General features: G+C 43.5%; 1 protein-coding gene across 2 annotated transcripts in view; it reads right to left on the minus strand.

Annotated features, from left to right (window-relative positions):
- Positions 1 to 10,952: 10,952 nt before the first annotated feature.
- KCNN4 (potassium calcium-activated channel subfamily N member 4) overlaps positions 10,953 to 17,851 on the minus strand; it is a 134,696-nt gene continuing 127,797 nt past the window's right edge. Inside the window, exons 8-9 of one of the 2 annotated variants that reach the window (XM_033914536.1) lie at positions 17,085 to 17,261; positions 10,953 to 14,560 (exon numbers count right to left, since the gene is read on the minus strand). In XM_033914536.1, the coding sequence (XP_033770427.1) occupies positions 17,121 to 17,261 (141 nt within the window). In that variant the 3' untranslated portion in view covers positions 10,953 to 14,560; positions 17,085 to 17,120. Of the gene's footprint in view, positions 14,561 to 17,084; positions 17,262 to 17,851 lie in introns of those variants that run through there. The other variant, XR_004536477.1, reaches the window with a different exon arrangement.

The following is a 17,851-nucleotide window of genomic DNA, read 5'->3' on the forward strand; positions in this document are numbered from 1 at the left end:
GAAATCTACCCCCCTTTTAGCAAAAACAATTGAGTTATACACAGTAAACAGTAAATGGAACCAACAACGAGCTCCAAAACCCATATATAGCTTAGTAACAAATTTAGGCCCCCTACGGCCCCAAAAGAAACTAAAGTAATAATAATAATAATAACAGCTTATATACCGCAATACCGTGAAGTTCTATGCGGTTTACAAAGATTAAGCAAAGGTACAAATTGATTGACTTTAAGAGGGGAGGAAGAAAGAGGGTTAATAGGACAGGAAATCCATTTTTGAGGAGAGAGTGATCAATAGAACAAGTTAATCGCTATAGAGGGGAGAGAGAAGAGAGGATCAGTTGTCTAGATACTTTAGGAACAGGTGTGTTTTCAGACATTTCCTAAATTCCTCATAAGTAGTGGGCGAAAGCAATTGTTCTAGGTCTTTACCCCATGATGCTGCTTGGTGTGAGAGAAGGTGTTCATGGTGTTTTTTCAGTGTACAACCTCTCACTGGGGGGAATCGAAGTTGGAATGTGAGCTTCTCTTGTGTCTGTTGGCTGAGAAGACGAAAAGGTCAGTTATATATTTAGGGGCAAGTCCGTATAGTGCTTTGAAGCAGAAGCAGGCAAATTTAAACTTTACGTGCGCCTCCATTGGCAGCCATTGTAGGATGTCACGTGGTCAAACTTCCTCAGCCCAAAGATCAGTTTGACCGCTGCATTTTGCATCAATTGTAAACGCTGCATGTTCTTTTGGGAAATTTCTAAATAGACGATGTTACAGTAGTCAAGTAGACTCAGTACGAGGGATTGGACTAGGGTTCTGAATGCCGCTGTATCGAAATAAGCTTTAATGGATCTGAGTTTCCAGAGAGTGAAAAATCCCTTTCTGATCAAGGAGTCCACCTGGTCTCTCATGGTTAGGCACTGATCCAAAGTTACACCTAGTATCTTTATGGTAGGTTGGATAGCGTAATTAAGATTATTGATACATAGTGGTGATTTGGTGTCAAGCGGATGTGGATGCCCAATGTCGGTTTATGCAATAAGAAGCCTCATATTCTCCGCTCGACTTCCTGACCACATTATTGGAAAACTCAACACCATAAAGGGCTTTGTTTATATTTATTTGTTTATCAAGGAAATTGTTTATCATTATTAAAATCTTGATATAACACAGGAGCAGTTCAATAGATCAGTGGTTCTCAACCCTGTCCTGGAGGACCACCAGGCCAATCGGGTTTTCAGGCTAACCCTAATGAATATGCATTGAGCAGATTTGCATGCCTGTCACTTCCATTATATGCAAAACTCTCTCATGCATATTCATTAGGGCTAGCCTGAAAACCCGATTGGCCTAGTGGTCCTCTAGGACAGGGTTGGGAACCACTGCAATAGATCACAGCGTTGTATAAACTAAAAATTCTATATAAAATCCAGAAAATGAATTCTTATAAAATTAAAGGAAAGACACACCATTTAGAGAGGCAAGAACTCCCGAACAGCAGTCCAGCATCCACCAAGTGCTCAATATCCCACCTGATCACTGTAAGCAAGTTTTGAAAAAAATTTGTTTTTAATAAAACTTTGAATTTTTAACTTAGGAGCTAAAAAAAAAGGAAAGTAGCTTGAGTAGAGTCATAGTGAACAAGTTTAAGACTAAGAAGAATGAGTTGAGAATTTAGAGAGCTTAAGGGTTCCTTTTACAAAGGAATAGTGCGCGCTAAATTGTCGAACGCTAGCCGCTACCACCTCCTCTTGAGCAGGCAGTAGTGTTTCGGGTAGTGCACGCTATGGCGCGTGCTAATCCGGTGTGTGCGCTAAAAAAACACTAGCACACCTTTGTAAAAGGAGACCTAAGTGTCATGCGGTATATGGTATCGTCAATGATGATAAATAGGGTGGGAGTCCTAAGTAATATGCTTTATGCCAGGGGTGTCCAATGTCGGTCCTCGAGGGCCGCAGTCCAGTCGGGTTTTCAGGATTTCCTCAATGAATATGCATGAGATCTATTTGCATGCACTGCTTTCAATGCATATTCATTGGGGAAATCCTGAAAACCCGACTGGACTGCGGCCCTCGAGGACCGACATTGGACACCTCTGCCTTATGCGAAAGACAAAGAACTTTGAAGGAGATATGGCGCCAGAAGCCAATGTAAACAGATAAGTAATGGTGCGACGTGATCAAATCTACACGCTTTAAAAAGTAACCTGGCTGCCAAATTTTGTTGCATTTGAAACCTTTTTAAATGAGAAGATAGAAAACTTGTGTACACGGTATCGCAATAGTTCAACCCTGAAAGACAAAAGAGTGAATTGGTTAGGTGTGTCCCAGGGTCTGGGTTGAGAACCATTATTAAATGTTTATTCCAAAATTTCAGTCTGTTGATTGCCCCAGGTTTTACTGTGAGCTGTGCTCCCTAAATAAACTAGCAGGCACCCCGGATGTGGTGGAGGGGCTGGGAAGTGAGGTGGATTAACAGTGTGCGCCAATAGAGGGCACTGCTTCTCTGCTTTGGAAACCAAAGGACAGGTATAATACTAATCCCAGTCCTTAAAGCCTGCCAGTGTTTCAGGTTTTCAGGCTATCCCTAATGAATATAGAGGCTGACTGAAAGCTTTTGGCCAAAGCCAGAGCTGTAGCAGAAACTCATCACTTGGTTTCAGCCAAAACCCAAAATTCAGGTTTGTGTGTTTGTGAACCAATGACAGCTGTTAGGGACTGTCGGAGCTTGCAGTCTGCATCCTTCTGCTAAACCTACAGAATCCAAGCCAGAATATAACCTCCCTTTTTATAAAGCAGCGCTAGTGGTTGCTGCTCGGCAAAAGCCCCAAAGCCCTTTAAATCAGGGGTATCCAACCTTTTGGCTTCCCTGGGCCACATTGGATGAAAAAAATGTTTCTGGGGCTGCACAAATGCACAAACGCTGCAGCAAGACAGAGGAGGGAGCTGGCAAGATGGTAAACACCTGGGGGCAGCAGAGGAAAACACTGCATTGCCCTCGACCGGGGCCACACAAAATACTTCACTGGGCCGCAGGTTGGACACCCCTGCTTTAAATCCTTATGGGCTTCGGAGCAGCCCACACTATCAGGCTTTGTAAAAGAGGGGGGATAATCATTTAAATAATGAAAACCTGTATTTTACCTCCAATCAAAATGGCATGCACGTATATGGGCCACAGCTAACGAAAACTGAAAATAAAAGCTACGGTGCTTTTATAGTGGCTGACCTAGTGCCACTTAGAGTGACAGCTGACATCACTCCACAGGGAGGCTAATTCCTAAAAAGCTTATCTTAAATCTATATAACAAAATACCTGCTAAAATACAAAGAGTGGTGCACCCTCCCTCCCGCCCCCCAAGACTACCTTACAAACCCTGGTGGTGTGGTTAGGGCAGGAGCGATGTCCCAGTTGTACAAGTAGCAGCCATTTTGAGAACAGAGCCAGACTGGGCAGAAGTATCTGGGAATTGCTCCTGCCCCTGCCCCAGCTACATCCCTAGATTACAAGGGATTTTAAGACAGGCCCAGGGGCTTCATGGGTGCAGATAGGGTTACCATATTTGTAAAGACAAAAAGAGGACACCTGACCCTGCCCACAGTCCATCCACAGCCCTGCCCATACTCCAACCTTTTTCTTGGTCCCCCTTCTCATTCTCTGTACCCTTTTAATGTTTCTCTCCTTTCCTCAACCCTTCCCCCCCCCCCTCCCCCCAGGGTGCTTTCTCTCTCTCCTTCCAACTCCCCTCTACTGTGTGTACTTCTTTCTTTCTCTCTCGCCTTCCAACCCCCAAATATCTCCCCCTTCCCCCGCCCCCCGTGGGGGCCCCTCTCTCTCCTTCCAACCTCCTCCTCTCCTGCTATTTCTGTCTCTCCCCATCTACCCTACTCTATGCTCTTTTCTCCTGCACTCTCCTTTCCATAATGCTTCTCCAGACTTTCCTCCCTCCCTCCATGCTGTTTCTCCAGCTCCGCTCCTTCACTCCTCCCTCCATACTGTCTCCAGTCTCCTATCCTCCCTCCTCTGACCCCCCCAATGCAGCTTCCCCTCATGATCTCTCTATCTCCTGACTCCCTCTCCTACCTCCTCCCCAGCTGGTCACTGTAATTTAATCTTCGGGCAGCCGGCGGCAGCAACAACAACATGAGCCATCTACCGTTGGCTTGCCCCAGAAGCTGCTTCTCTGCAGCAACTTCCTGTTCCCAAATAGGCAGGACTTGCAGAGAGATGACTTCCGGGGCAGACCGGCAGTAGCAGGCTCACCTTGTTTCTGCAGTGCTGGCAGCTGCCTGAAGGTTAAATTACAGCAGCTGGGCCCGGGAAGGCATTAGATGGGGGAGTTGGGAGAGCTGGATGAACCTGGACAGACTCCCCCATTTTTCAAAAACTGTCCTAAAAAAAAAAAAAAAAGGGACATGTCTGGGTTTTCCTGGACTTCTGGCAACCCTAGATGAAGGGAGAGGGGGGTCTGGGACAAAGCACATATTTTTGGCTTCCACCATAAACACATGGTCATTTTTGACTAAAACTGAAAACATGGCCAAAAATTAAAATAATTTTTTGGGCCAAAACATAAACTGGGCAGAAAAAAGGATTTTGGACCTGTTTCAGTGCCATAAGTTAAACTGAAATTCGGTCAGCCTTTAAATGAATATGCATGAAAGAGAAATGCATTCAATGAAGATAGTAAAGTGGTGCTCAAAAGTCTAGAATCGGTTTTAACAATGTGAAATTTAGTATCATTGGCATTCATTTCAATTCCATTTTTTACATTTTTGCTTACCTAGTTCTGTTATTCTCTGTGGTTTCCTGTAAAACGATTCTGTAATGCTGTTTCTAGTCATAAATGTATGTTACATAAGTGAAACGGTGCAAAGCCAAAATAGTGATCCATACATTACAATTTCAGTGTGGTTCAGCTACTATTTCAATGTTATGTCTAGGGAATCAGCGTTACAGCGGTAAAAGGCAAGCAACCTTTATAAAATAGCGCTTAGCGTCAAATTTTGTCAGCTCCCATTTATAATAATAATAATAATAACTTTATTCTTCTATACCGCCATAGTCGTGAGACTTCTAGGCGGTTCACACTGAAGAGAGCTGGACAGTCAGCGAGTTACAATATGTTGAAGTCCGGGATACAGTATATAGAAACTTACAAGAAGCATATAGAATCTTACAAAAGGTCCGGGATACAGCATATAGAATCTCACAGAGCGAATAGAGTCTTACAAAAAGGTAGAGAGATACAGCGTATAGAAACTTACCAAAAGGCAGTGAAATACGGCAAACAGAATCTTGAAAAGGCAGCAAATTATAATGTTAGACATTTCGGACTTAAAAGCAGGAGTGGACATATGTAGTGTTAGGTGAAGATACTTTTTTAGGTGATGATTTTGTTGAATAAGGCAGTTTTTATGGTTTTTCTAAAGGCATCTGTAATGGAGTGCCTTAGCACAAAGCTACAAGGGGCATGCATGTGGGCAAAATATGGAAGGGGCATAGGCATCTCTCCACCTTACATGCATAACTTAGAGAATAGTATAAGCTATGGGGCTCATAATTGAAAGAAAAATATATCTATAAACCCGCCCAAGTCGGCACTTGGATGACAGGTCGTCTAAGTGCCGATAATCGAAACAGGTTTTTAGATGTATCCAGAGACTTTTTAGGCCTCTGAATCCCTCTGTGTGTCCAGAGCTGAAAGGGACGTTTTTGAAGGAGTGGTTAGGGTGGGATGTGGGCCGACCTAGACTTAGTCGTACTTCAGGGATAATCAAAAGTTTGACGAGATTGCCCTAGACAGAACTTATATGTTGTTACTTAGGCAATCTAAAAACAGGTCTAAGTGCCCAGAAGGTATCCAAAGTGACCAGATAACCACTGGAAACACAAAGTACAGACCCACCCCCCATTCCCCCAGTGATCAGTGACACCCCCTTCCCAATAAAAATTGCAATAAAAACGTACATACCTGCCTCCAGAACATCAGCACCTGGCATAGGAAAGCCTAGTAGAGCTGTACACAGGTGGTTAAGTAAGCTTGGGGGTGGGCTAATGAAACATAGAGAGGAGGACCCAGGCCCATAAGCCACTCTAACCACTGCATTCATGGTGAAAAATGTGAGCCCACCAACCCCCCCCCCCAAATCCTACAGTAATGCCATATAGGTGCCATCTGCAGCCATAAGGGCTATTGAGGTTGTAGACAGGTGGGTATAGTAGGTTTTGGGGGGGCTCACCATGACCTATAAGGGGGCTCTGCTGAGACCCTTTTTGTGATGTTCGCAGCAGTGCCCTGTAAAGTGCCCCACTTCTCTCATGCTATGTCTGGGTGGTCAATCCATCACATTGCTGGCCCCTCCCACATCCAAGAGGTCTTGTTCTAGGCATTTGGGACTTGGACGAATATTTGGATGAGAATATGGTATAAAGATAGACATACTGGTGGTCTGGACAATCAAATGCCAGGGCATATAGATAGATGATTAAAAAAAAAAAATTGGAAAGAGGGCATTCAGCTATCCTCCGCAATCAGTATAGATAACTTTCTGATTAAAGAAGTCTCATCATCAAAAATCTTGGGTGTAATTATTGATGGTAAGTTAAACTTCCACCATCAAATTGGTACAGTGGTCAAAAACTGCTTCCATAAACTTCAAATGATTAGGTCCCTAGCTAGCTTCCTGGCGCCCTCTTCCCTAAACATCTTAATACACTCGCCTGTAATTTGTAAAATTGATTATTGCAATTCTCTTTACAAAGGAATATTGCAAAAGGAAATCAGACGGCTTCAATTAATTCAAAATACTTCCATCAAAATCATCACCAACTCTAAGAAATATGAGCATGTCACCCCTCTGCTTAAAAACACCCATTGGCTTCCTATCCCTCATAGAATTACTTTCAAAATTGCTTTACTCACTTTTAAAACACATAAATCCAGAGAACCAGCTTTCATCGACAAATTACTCATCCCTCATGCTCCCTCTAAAGTTTTCAGATCTTCCTCCCAAAATTTACTCTTTGTCCCCTCTCTTAAGATGTTCTGCACTTGCTGTACAAACTCTTTTGCAGTTACTGCCCCCCCCCTTACCTGGAAATCTCTACCCCCCCCCCCCATCTCAGGGAGGAATCTAACTTAGATAAATTTAAAGAAGCTTTAAAATGTTTCCTATATAGAGATGCTTTTGAGCACTGATGCTAGTTACCCTTCCTTGAATCTGTAAAGGCAGCTTTGAATGAAACTCCTCTCCCTCCCTCCTGTTTTTGCCTTTTTTTGTTCTCTTTTCTTGACTTTATTGTAGTTCACCCTTCTTCCTTTTGTCTCTCATTCATCTGGTTTTGTCTTAGTAATTTGTTTTTTTGTCGAGCATTTTAAACTTGTAATGCCTCTCGTATATCGCCTAGAATTGAGATAGGCAATCAATCAAATTTTTATTAAACTTGAAAGTTGGACGTCCTTTTCAAGAATGGACATTTTGGTGCTGCCGACTTTGGGTGACTAATGCCCTATGCACAAATGGGACTTCTTTTGATTATGCCCCTCTATGTGTGTGGCTTGGTTCATTTAGGCATACCTGTTTATACCTGCCATTAACGTGGCACAAGTGGGTACACCAAAATATATGTGCACCAATGCTAACTTATTCTTGCATTCTATAATGACATCCTCCCGCTCAGATGCTATTACAGAGTTAGTGTTCAGCACACAGTGACTGATTATAAAATTATCCGATATGATTAAAATTATTTTATTTTATTTTTTAAATGGCAAGCATATGGTCATTTAGGTGTGTGTTAGTGTTTGATTGGAGAGCCTTTATTGTTGTCCTGGTAACAAGTGGACAAATATCAGAAGGTAGTGTCTGGCTGCAATGAGTGACCCCCATCAGCTCTCTTTATTGTAGGATGCTGCTTGGATATTTCCACTGCTATTTCATGTCACAAGTTCTTGATTGGATTCAAATATGGTGACTAGGTTGGCCAGTTGAGGGTAGAGATCTTTTTGAATGTCTGCAAGTCAACAACTACCTTCGGTTGATGACATGGGGCATTGCCTTCTGGAATATGTAATCCCCTGGAAAAAAAAAATAAATCTGTTCTTATGGACGCGTGCACTTCTGCAGTATTACAGCGTGTGTTACTTGACATTTACCGTGCTGTTGCCAATTTGTAGATGTCCTACACCAGTGTTCTTCAACCACCGGTCCTTGGACCGGTGCCGGTGCACAGAAATTTCCTGCCGGTCCAGAGAGCCGGCACGTGCATCAGACCCAAAACAGTGTTCTTTAACCGCTGGTCCACGGTGCGCTCAGTGCGGAATTATGTTCGAGCCGACTCCGTCTTCCTCACTGATTCAGTGCACAAAACCACAGGCAGTGACTCTTACGTGCATCCTGCACCTGAACCGGAAGCCTTCTCTCTTGCAACGTCAGAGGGAAGGCTTCCAGATGAGGTGTGGGACATGCAAGTTGCCGCTGCCCGAAGCTTTGTGCACTGCATCAGTGAGGAAGAGGGAGCAGGCATGAAGATAACACCAGGGGCAGCATAAAATGGCCAGGCAGAAGCAGGCCAGAAGGTAAGGCATAGTATAAAGGGAGGGAGACAACAAAGGTAGGGGGGGAATGATTTTATTTTTGAATTTAGTGATTGAATTATGTTGCTGTCAGTGTGCTTTGTGTAGTTTAATTTTGTGTTGTTAATAAGATTATATTGTGTGTATCTATGAAAAATTAATGGAAAAAATAGTGTTACAATTAGTACTATTATGGGACGGGGTCTGGGGTGGAGATTGGGTAGAGATGGGCGGGGTCTGGCCCATGACTTAGCCCAGTGTTCTTCAACCACTGGTCCGTGGACCGATGCTGGTCCACAAAATAATTATTTTATTTCTACTGGTCCATAGGTGTAAAAAGGTTTAAGAACACTGTCCTACACCTCTTGCTATCATGTAGTTCCAAACCATCATCTCCAACAAATCATTGACAGATACATTCCAAATCATTTGCAATCATCTCCTGGAAATCATCTGGTCTCCAAAGAGGCAGAAAGTGCTTTTGTCACTGAAAAGTAACTTTTTCCACATCTTACAAGTCCTTTACCCACTCGACTCTGTATGTCCTATATGCCTCTGTCAGCACCAGCTTTTTCTTGCTTGGCCTCCGCTCAATCCAACTGCCACTCCAGGGTTGTCAACCACTGCCTGAAGAAGGTGATCACGCCTCAGGTTTTACTTTCCTGGGATGACCTGAATTTACCTGTCATCCTCAGTTTCTGTTTCTCACTTTGTTGAGCCAAAAGACATTAATTATGTCTTTTAATTTTACCCAATACAGTAGTAAGGGGGTTCGGTCCACCCCGGGTGCAGTCTTCCTCGGGGCGCCGGCACCCCTCCTGCTCTCCGCCCTTTACTACTCCTCCCCCTGCCATGCACACGCCCCTTTCTTTCCCCCCATACCTTTTTAACTTCAGTGCGAGCAGCCACAAAGTAGCTGCTCACGTTGGCTTCGGCGCTCTCTCTGATGTCACTTCTGGGACCCACACCTGGGAAGTGACATCAGAGAGAGTGCTGAAGCCGACACGAGCAGCTGCTTTGTGGCTGCTCACACCGAAGATAAAAAGGTACGGAGAAGGGGCGCACATGGTAAGGGGGGACGCCACCGCTATGCCACTGATTTAACCTATTATTTATCTATTGAATAGGTATAATACAGTACTGAACAATAATCAAGTAAAAGTGAAATTATGTAACATCCAAAAATTTAACATAAATGTTATTTGTGACACCTGTAAAATAAAAAGAAACTGTATACCATATTTTGACTGCAGCCAACTTTCTTTCCAGTTTCTCCCCTCCCCCTTTCCATTTACAGTAGAATCTGTTATCAGGCATGCGGATTGGTGGATACTGGATAACTGTTTTTCTGGTTAACAACACATTCTCAATTTCTCTCCTCTTTTTTCTCACCCCAAAGTACCAGCACAACAGTGGTTCTGAGCTGCAAAGCTCTCCTCCCTCCCTCCCTCAAGCCCCAAAATGACAGAAGCAGGTGGTGGTACTGAACCGTAAACTCCCTTCCTCCTTTTCTCCCTTCCTTACCCAAGTGCAGCCGGTCAGCAGAAGGCAGCCTCAAAACGGGCTGTTCACAGCCAGGCCTTTCCTCTGATGTGTCGGAAGTGACGTGTCAGAAGAAAGGCCCTGTTGGGGCTGGCCGCGAGCATCCTGTTTTGAGGCTACCTCCTGCTGACTGGCTGCACTCGGGTAAGGAAGGGAGAGAAGCATGGAGCGAGGGAGTTTGCGGCTCAAGACCAAAGTCTGCTTCTACTACTTCAGGGCTTGAGGGAGAAGAGCTTTGCAGCTCAGGACCGCTGCCGCACTAGTGCATCGGGGTGAGAGGGAGGGGGTTCGTAGCTGCTGCAGCATTTGGGGGCTTGAGGGAGGGAGGATCTGTGGCTCAGGATGCTGCCACTGGTGCTTTGGGGGACCTTTTTTTTTTTTCCACTGGCAATTTTTTTGCCAGTTGTCTGAGTCCAAGTTAACTGAGACTACTGTTATTTCCCTGTTTTTTAAATATTTATGTGTAAATGGCATAGTAATGCCTGCCCCTCACACTATGTGCAATATACCAATCACCTGGACATAAATAGTAATGAATTAATTGCTCCATGGATAAACTTCTAATTTTTTCCCATCTCTGAATGTTAGAACTGGCTCAATCGATACAGCATGAAAATTTTCATTTATATGGCTTCCTGTTATAAAATTCCTTTGTCATATACAGTAGGTGCTGTGCACTGGAAACTCATGTTCCAAAGGTCATTAACTGCTAAGACTCTGCTAACATTCACACTCAACAGAAGAAACCATCAAAGGGATAGATACCAGGAATTTTCCAACACAGGCAACCAGTTCTGGCTACATTTATGCTCCTTTTGGAATCAAATGCAAGCTACATCCAATCCTCTGAAAAAAAATCATTTTTATTTTTTTTTAATTCTTAACACCAGTTCACAATAATATTATACAAATATTCTACTTTAGAATAATACATAGTTACCAGCATAATAATGCCTCACCCTGGAATTTAAGTCAAGTATCTGCAAAGACAGTGAAAAATAACTTAGAATGTAGTTATAAGGCCTTGAAACAGTTTTGCAGAGACCAAGCTTAATCTTGGACATACTCCCACCATCATGTAGACAATTGAAAGATATTTCAGGACATTAAAGGGCTCATCTCATCCTGTCAGATCATACATAATCAGCCTTCAGCCAGAGCAGCTATAGTAAATAGACGGAAGGAGCAAGTTAGCTTATATAAGGCATTTCCACTGAACAAAAATCAGACTTTTAAAAAGGAGACCATTTCAAAAGATTTTGTATAAAAATAATTTGTAGTTTTGTTCAGGCACGCGCATTCCATTGGAAGACAAGCTAGTAAGGCACGAAATCTTCAAGTGTACAAAATGAAAAAGGACATCTGGCTGCTAAGACCAGACCTAAACCAGTGTAGCCACCGGTTTGCTGTTGATTACTGGCTTCCAGATTGGTAAGGAATCCTCCCGTCCTGTAGACCAGGGATGCCAAAGTCCCTCCTCGAGGGCCGCAATCCAGTCGGGTTTTCAGGATTTCCCCAATGAATATACATGAGATCTATTAGCATACAATGAAAGCAATGCAGGCAAATAGATCTCATGCATATTCATTGGGGTAATCTTGAAAACCCAACTGGATTGTGGCCCTCGAAGAGGAACTTTGACACCCCTGCAGTAGACCCTTTTTTTTACTAAAGTAAGGTGCCAGTTTAAGGCTAGAGTGTGGCACTAGAGGAACACTGCACTGTAAAGGTATGTGGGACCAGAGGTGGCAGCTCTGTGGGTTGAGCACTCCCAATATTGAACAAACCTCTTTATTGTGACCAGGGAACATTGATGTGTCGAGTTTAGCGCCCCAGTCATTTTGGAAAAGTTGTCTCCTATGTGTGGGACCACCAGCACATGCTTCTCTCCCAGGCCCACCTCATCCTGGCTTCATGCAGGTTGCAGGACCTGGGAGAGAAGTATGCATTAATGGCTTTTCATGCCTTTGCAATGCAATGCAATGCTGCGACCACTGCAATTGGGCCTGAAACTTTAGTGAAAACAATTTTGCAAGTGGGGGTTGTTACCTAGCTGCCAACATACCAAGTTCTGGATTTGACAAGCCTGTCGCTGAAGCATTATGGAACCAGCAGCATCAGTTTCAGTGATCAAATCAAGGACTGCAAACCCCACACAGTTTAGTACTATAAGTAACTATAAATGGGATAGAATGTCCTTACAGGAAATGGGAAAGTTGACATCTCTGCAGTTATGGGGCAGGTGGCTGTTCTTTTATTGTTTTCTTTAGAAAAGTTGGCAGCCCTGTTTGAAATCTAGACACATTTACTGCATGATATTTGTGACCCAGGTCTGCAGCTCAGATCGCAGTGTCAGCATGGTGGTATACATAAACGTTCTCTTCCTATTGCTTTTATTATGTTTTTGAGACAGTCTTGTAAATAGTCTGGGAAGGAAAGATTGCTGCAGGGCAGGCAGAGGGAAGGTGTTTTAAGCACAGCTGGCCCTAGTTTTACTTTACATCCACCACATCTATGCATTTGTAGTTCTAGCTTTTCTTAAGAGAACTTGAAACTGCAAGAGAGGACAGAGCCGGGATGGGCCATAAGAATAGCCTCACTAGGTTAGACCAATGGTCCATCTAGCCCAGAATTCTGTTTGCCATAGTGGCTAATCCAGGTCACAAGTACCTGGCAGAAACCCAAATAGCAGCAAAATTCCATGCTATCCATCCCAGGGCAAGAAGTGGTTTTCCTCCTGTCTGTCGCAATAGGAGACTATGGACTTTTCCAAACCTTTTTCACTAAAGTTTCAGGCCCTGCTGTTATCACCTCTTCTGGCAACGAGTTTCAGAGCTTACTGGTAACTATTCCTCGAGTGAAAAATAACCTGCTGGCAAGTGAAGAAAGAAGCCAAATCCTTTGGGGCACCATGTTTTAGAAGTGTACCCAGCCAGCAGCAGTTCCCATCTTGAGTCAATCCCTTCCAACTCCCTCTGCTATTTTATAGAATACGTAGTTCTTTAAGCTGTTCCCCTGCCTTTCCTCCAAACATGGCTCACTCCCTATAAAAAAGTAATGCATTCCATTACTCAAAACGGGCCACAAAGACATCACCATACTTTATTTCCTATGTTCAATCAGATGCCATCGATCTGAATGAGATCATCTACTGCATGATATTAAACTGACCTCAGCTATTGTGAGTGGGCTAAGGAGCAAGCATAAGAAATTTAAGAAGAAACAAATGAGCAGTACAGTGTTTATGGAAGGTAGACTGTTGTGGTTACCAACTGGGTGCTGTGCCGACTACTATCTGTCAAATGAAGGGCACTGCAAGCAGCACCAGTGTCATGCCTGGTCCCCGGTGCTCACACTCATTCCCTGCAATCCTGCACCGAGCTAAATATCATTTTTAGGCATTATGTAACCTCGGACTGTCTCCAGTAATCCTTGTACCCAGCTTGGTGATAGCCCCAGGGTCCTTGCAGCTTGCCTCATGTCACACTTAGAAGCCCCCTGTGCCTAGCTACATTTCAACCTTAGAGCTTCCTGTATCTATGTTTGTGTCATCCCCAAAGTCACTCTACTCAACCCTAGACAATGCACCAGGACCTCTGTGGCCAGGCATGTAAATATTCTAGCACTTATGAACGTCTGAACATCCAAAAAATGATTATTAAAGTTCAAACCTTAACATTGTCCCAGGACCAAGTGTTAAAATCAGAAGTGTTCCTGCCAGGCTCCCTGCATGGATCTGAGCTAGCCCAGCACCCTTGCATCTGGTACCAAAGCCTCCAAGCACCATACTAGTGTCTCTGCAGCTGTTGGCATGTACATCTTCTAGCCTGACCCTACAAATAATACCACTGCCCCTTTGTGTTTTTCTGTGTGGGGAATGGAGAAGAACAACTGGCCCGATGTCCGTATTACGGGCATCAATCAAAACTAGTGCATAGAGAATCAATATTACAAATGTAAAGAGAAATGCCTGCAATTTCCCATGGGCCACTGTGTTTTTTGGCTTCTCAATTCCTGTAACCTCTTGGTTGCTTATATAATTGCTTTCTAAACCCAGCAAGTTGGCTATTACTTTGATATATTTATCTCTGTCCTGTTGCTATAGTGGCAAAAATTAAACCTTAAGGAGAAAGCAAAAATTTAGTGTCCTTTTTGAAGTATTATTCCACATAACTTCATGAAGGCAGAAAAGGTAACTTCAAGAGCTGCAAGGTGGATCGAAAGGGCATTTTCAAGTCATGTTCCTTAGAAATAGTCACTGGACAACAGTCTTATGGCCACTGGTAAGACCGCAGCATGAAATGTTCTCTCAGATGCAGTACCAGCCTGCAGTCCTCCTCCCTGAGTGAGATGGGTGTCCACTAAACCCAATGCACCACTCTTTCTGTCCTGAAGGACCAGAGGATGAATAAGTCAGTTTTGTTGAGATGAAGGCTCAGTCCTTGAGTTCCTATGAAGAGAGGAGAGCAAGATGGAGGTGAGAACAATGGTTAAAAAGAAAGTTTCAGATAAGCACTTCACGTCTTTGTCAGGAAATATATAAAGTGCATTTTTGTCTCCCTTGAAAGTCATAAGTAGCTTTACCCAGCTGTCCAAGGTTCAGTATTCCTCCTTTATCATCAACTTTGGCTATACTGTGGTGCTACAGCCATGCTTTTGTATAAATAAAACTGGACAGATTCAAATGGCATAGTACATGGAGGATGGGGGTGTGTGGACCACCCCAGGTACCATCTTCACAGGGGTGCTGGCACATCTCCTGATCTCTGCCCCCTCCTGCCCACTTCTTGAAAAGTTTACCAGTGCAAGCAACATCTTCCATCTGCTGCTCGCACCGACCTTGGCTCTCTTCCGACGTCACTTCCTGGTCATTGCACTAGAACGTGATGTCAGAAGGGAGTCAAGGCCAGCGCGAGCAGCAAGTGGAATATGCTGCTTGCACTGATGAACATTTCAAGAGGTATAAGGAGAAGATGCACAGAGCAGTAGGGAAGAGCAGCTATGCCACTGGATTCAAGCTAATGAGTGACAGTCCCCATATTTCCTATCTGTGCCCATTCACAAGGCTCTGCTGGAGTACAGCATCTGTATGACTTAATCATATCCCTCCTTAGGTGGTCAGCTGATTAGAGTCCCTGCATTATTTGGTTTTAATTTTATTGTGTAATGAATTCACATTGGGTTTTCCTTGTTTTCATTACGTTCCTTAATTCCCTATAAGCCTGCTCTTCCCAACAGCAAACTACTCGTAGTGCCATCCTATTGTCAGATTTGCTTCCAATTTGCTCACTCAACCATATTTGCTGTTTTGGGACCTATGCTTTGAAATTCATTATCACTGGAATTAAGACTGGAAACATCACTTTAAAAAAATTTAAATCAAGCTTTAAAAGATACTATGCATTTTAAAAAGTCATTTGAAACGCAAGCCTACCTTTCAAATATTTACAGTGAATGCAAGTAAAATTCTTGAGACAATATGGCCCTGATTCTATAAATGGCAACTAGCACCTAGGTGCCACTCACGCAGTTGTCAACCCACCACTAGGCACCGTTTGTGGAATCACGCCTAACTCAGCTTAGGCACCAGTAGGCCATTATATTTAGGCCAGGGTTTTCTTGGTCTAATTTACTGGTGCCTAACATTGATGCCTACTAATGTGAAATCAATTTATATCCAAACTCTGCCCCTAACCACACCTAATTTTTGGGTCTACCTAAAAATTTTTTTTTTTAAATTGTTTTTTAATGGTGCTGTTCAATTAACAGGGCCGATTGGACAATTAAAAAATTAAGTTAGGCACCTAGATTGGCTAGGCACACACCGATCTAGGCATCTAAATATAGGTGGTTTTTATAGAATCAAGGCCTATGTAAACAGTGAGTCCATCTCTCTGCTTTTATTTATTTATTCAATTTTCTATACTGTTCTCTCAGGGGAGCTCAGAATGGTTTACACAAATTTATTCAGGTACTCGGGCATCTGTTCTGGTGGGCTCACAATCTATCTAGTGTACCTGGGGCAATTGGGGACCACGTGGCCCACTCAGGGTCCCAGGGAACAATGTGGGCTTGAACCCACAACCACAGGATGACTAGGCTGTAGTTATAACCTCTGTACCATACTCTCAGATATAGTATGGTAGAAAATAGCGCAATCATTGTCCGACAGAGATGGCAAAACATAGTTAAACCTTATATGAAACTGTAAATTATTTTCCTTTTATATTTTAGTTTGTAAACCACTAAAATGGAATCTACTGATTTAGCGGTATATTTAAAACTGAATAAAACTTGGAAACTTAGAAAAAACTTGGTTGAATCCCTCCACAGAACAGAAGAGTAGCCTAATGGTTAGAGCTGTAGGCCCAGGTTCAAATCTTGCAGCAGCTCCTTGTGGTATTGGGCATGTCACTTATCTTGTTTGCCTTTGGTCTAATGTTGGGCAGGGTCTTGCAAGCAGTGCCAGTCCAGATCATTCCCTGCACCTCTCCCAGCAATACAGTGGTGTCTTACAGGAGAAGACAATGGCACATCCCTCCTGTACCATACCAAGAAAACCATAAAGGGGAGAGGGTCCCTCATTTTGTGGTTATCAGGAATCAGACTCAAGGGCGCATCTCAATCTCTCCACATGGATTTACTGAGCATTCTGAGTGCAGTGTAGTGGTTAGAGTTACAGTCTCAGCACCCCTAGGTTGTGGGTTCAAACCCTATCCTGCCTCCTTGTGACCCAGGACAAGTCACATAATCCTCCACTGCACCAGGTACAGTGCATAGATTGTGAGCCTGCTGGGACATATCGGTAAAATGCTTGAGTTCCTGATTTATAACCCCATTCTAAGCTCCTTTGGGAGGACAGGATAAACATTTGAAATAAATAAGTATATTTCATCATAGCACCTTGAGTGGGTAAAGTCTTTGTACTACTATATTCCTTTGTAGGCCCTGATTGAGTAGAGTCTCTACATTACCTGGCTACATCCCTCCATAGGGTTGTGATTGGATGTCTATAGCCTCAGTGGCTGCTTTGTTGCAGAAATCAGTCTGGCAATATCATCTAACTTCCTGTCCAGCGAATTGATTCTCCTTTCCAGTTCCCTATAGGAGCAGTTCAAGTCTGAATTTAGGTCGCATATAATCATCTGCATCTGGAGGAAGAAATCCAAGGTACTATCAGAAAAATGGGAATAGTGGCATAAGGACAGTAAAGAATCATGGAAAGGGAGAGCTGGAGGAAATTTTGTGGAAATATAGAATCACAGAAAAAACTGGAGGGTTTCTCAGGAGGACATTAAAAGCCATAGAAAACATATTTTTCTCGGGAGCAGGTGCACAAAGCAGGAGGTATTCCTTCCCTGACCTGCCCTACATGTCAACAGGGCTGCAATTCCTTTTTTCATGCTTTTTGGGGGTGCCCTCGCGTGAAAGTTTTTTGGAGGGCCATACTCTGCTTTTTGGCCAATCTCTTCCGATGTCGCCGGTAGGCTTACTTCTGGATCGGTATGAATCTTTGATGGTGTCTGCTCGGGGACATCAGATGTTGATTCGGAAGGCTGCTGTTATAGGTAAGAAGATCATACTTAAGTGTCTCTGAATGCAATCGACCACACCTGCTTACTGGGCTTGGAGGAATCGCTTTCATAATTTGATGCTCTTGGAGCAACACCATGTCCGTTTGTCTTTCTAGTGGAAAAAAGTTTTTTTGCAGATCTGGGACTCCTATATTCAATCGCTTTCC

This window comes from Geotrypetes seraphini, chromosome 11, assembly GCF_902459505.1.
Source record: "Geotrypetes seraphini chromosome 11, aGeoSer1.1, whole genome shotgun sequence".
In the NCBI taxonomy this organism is placed as follows: Eukaryota; Metazoa; Chordata; class Amphibia; order Gymnophiona; family Dermophiidae; genus Geotrypetes; species Geotrypetes seraphini.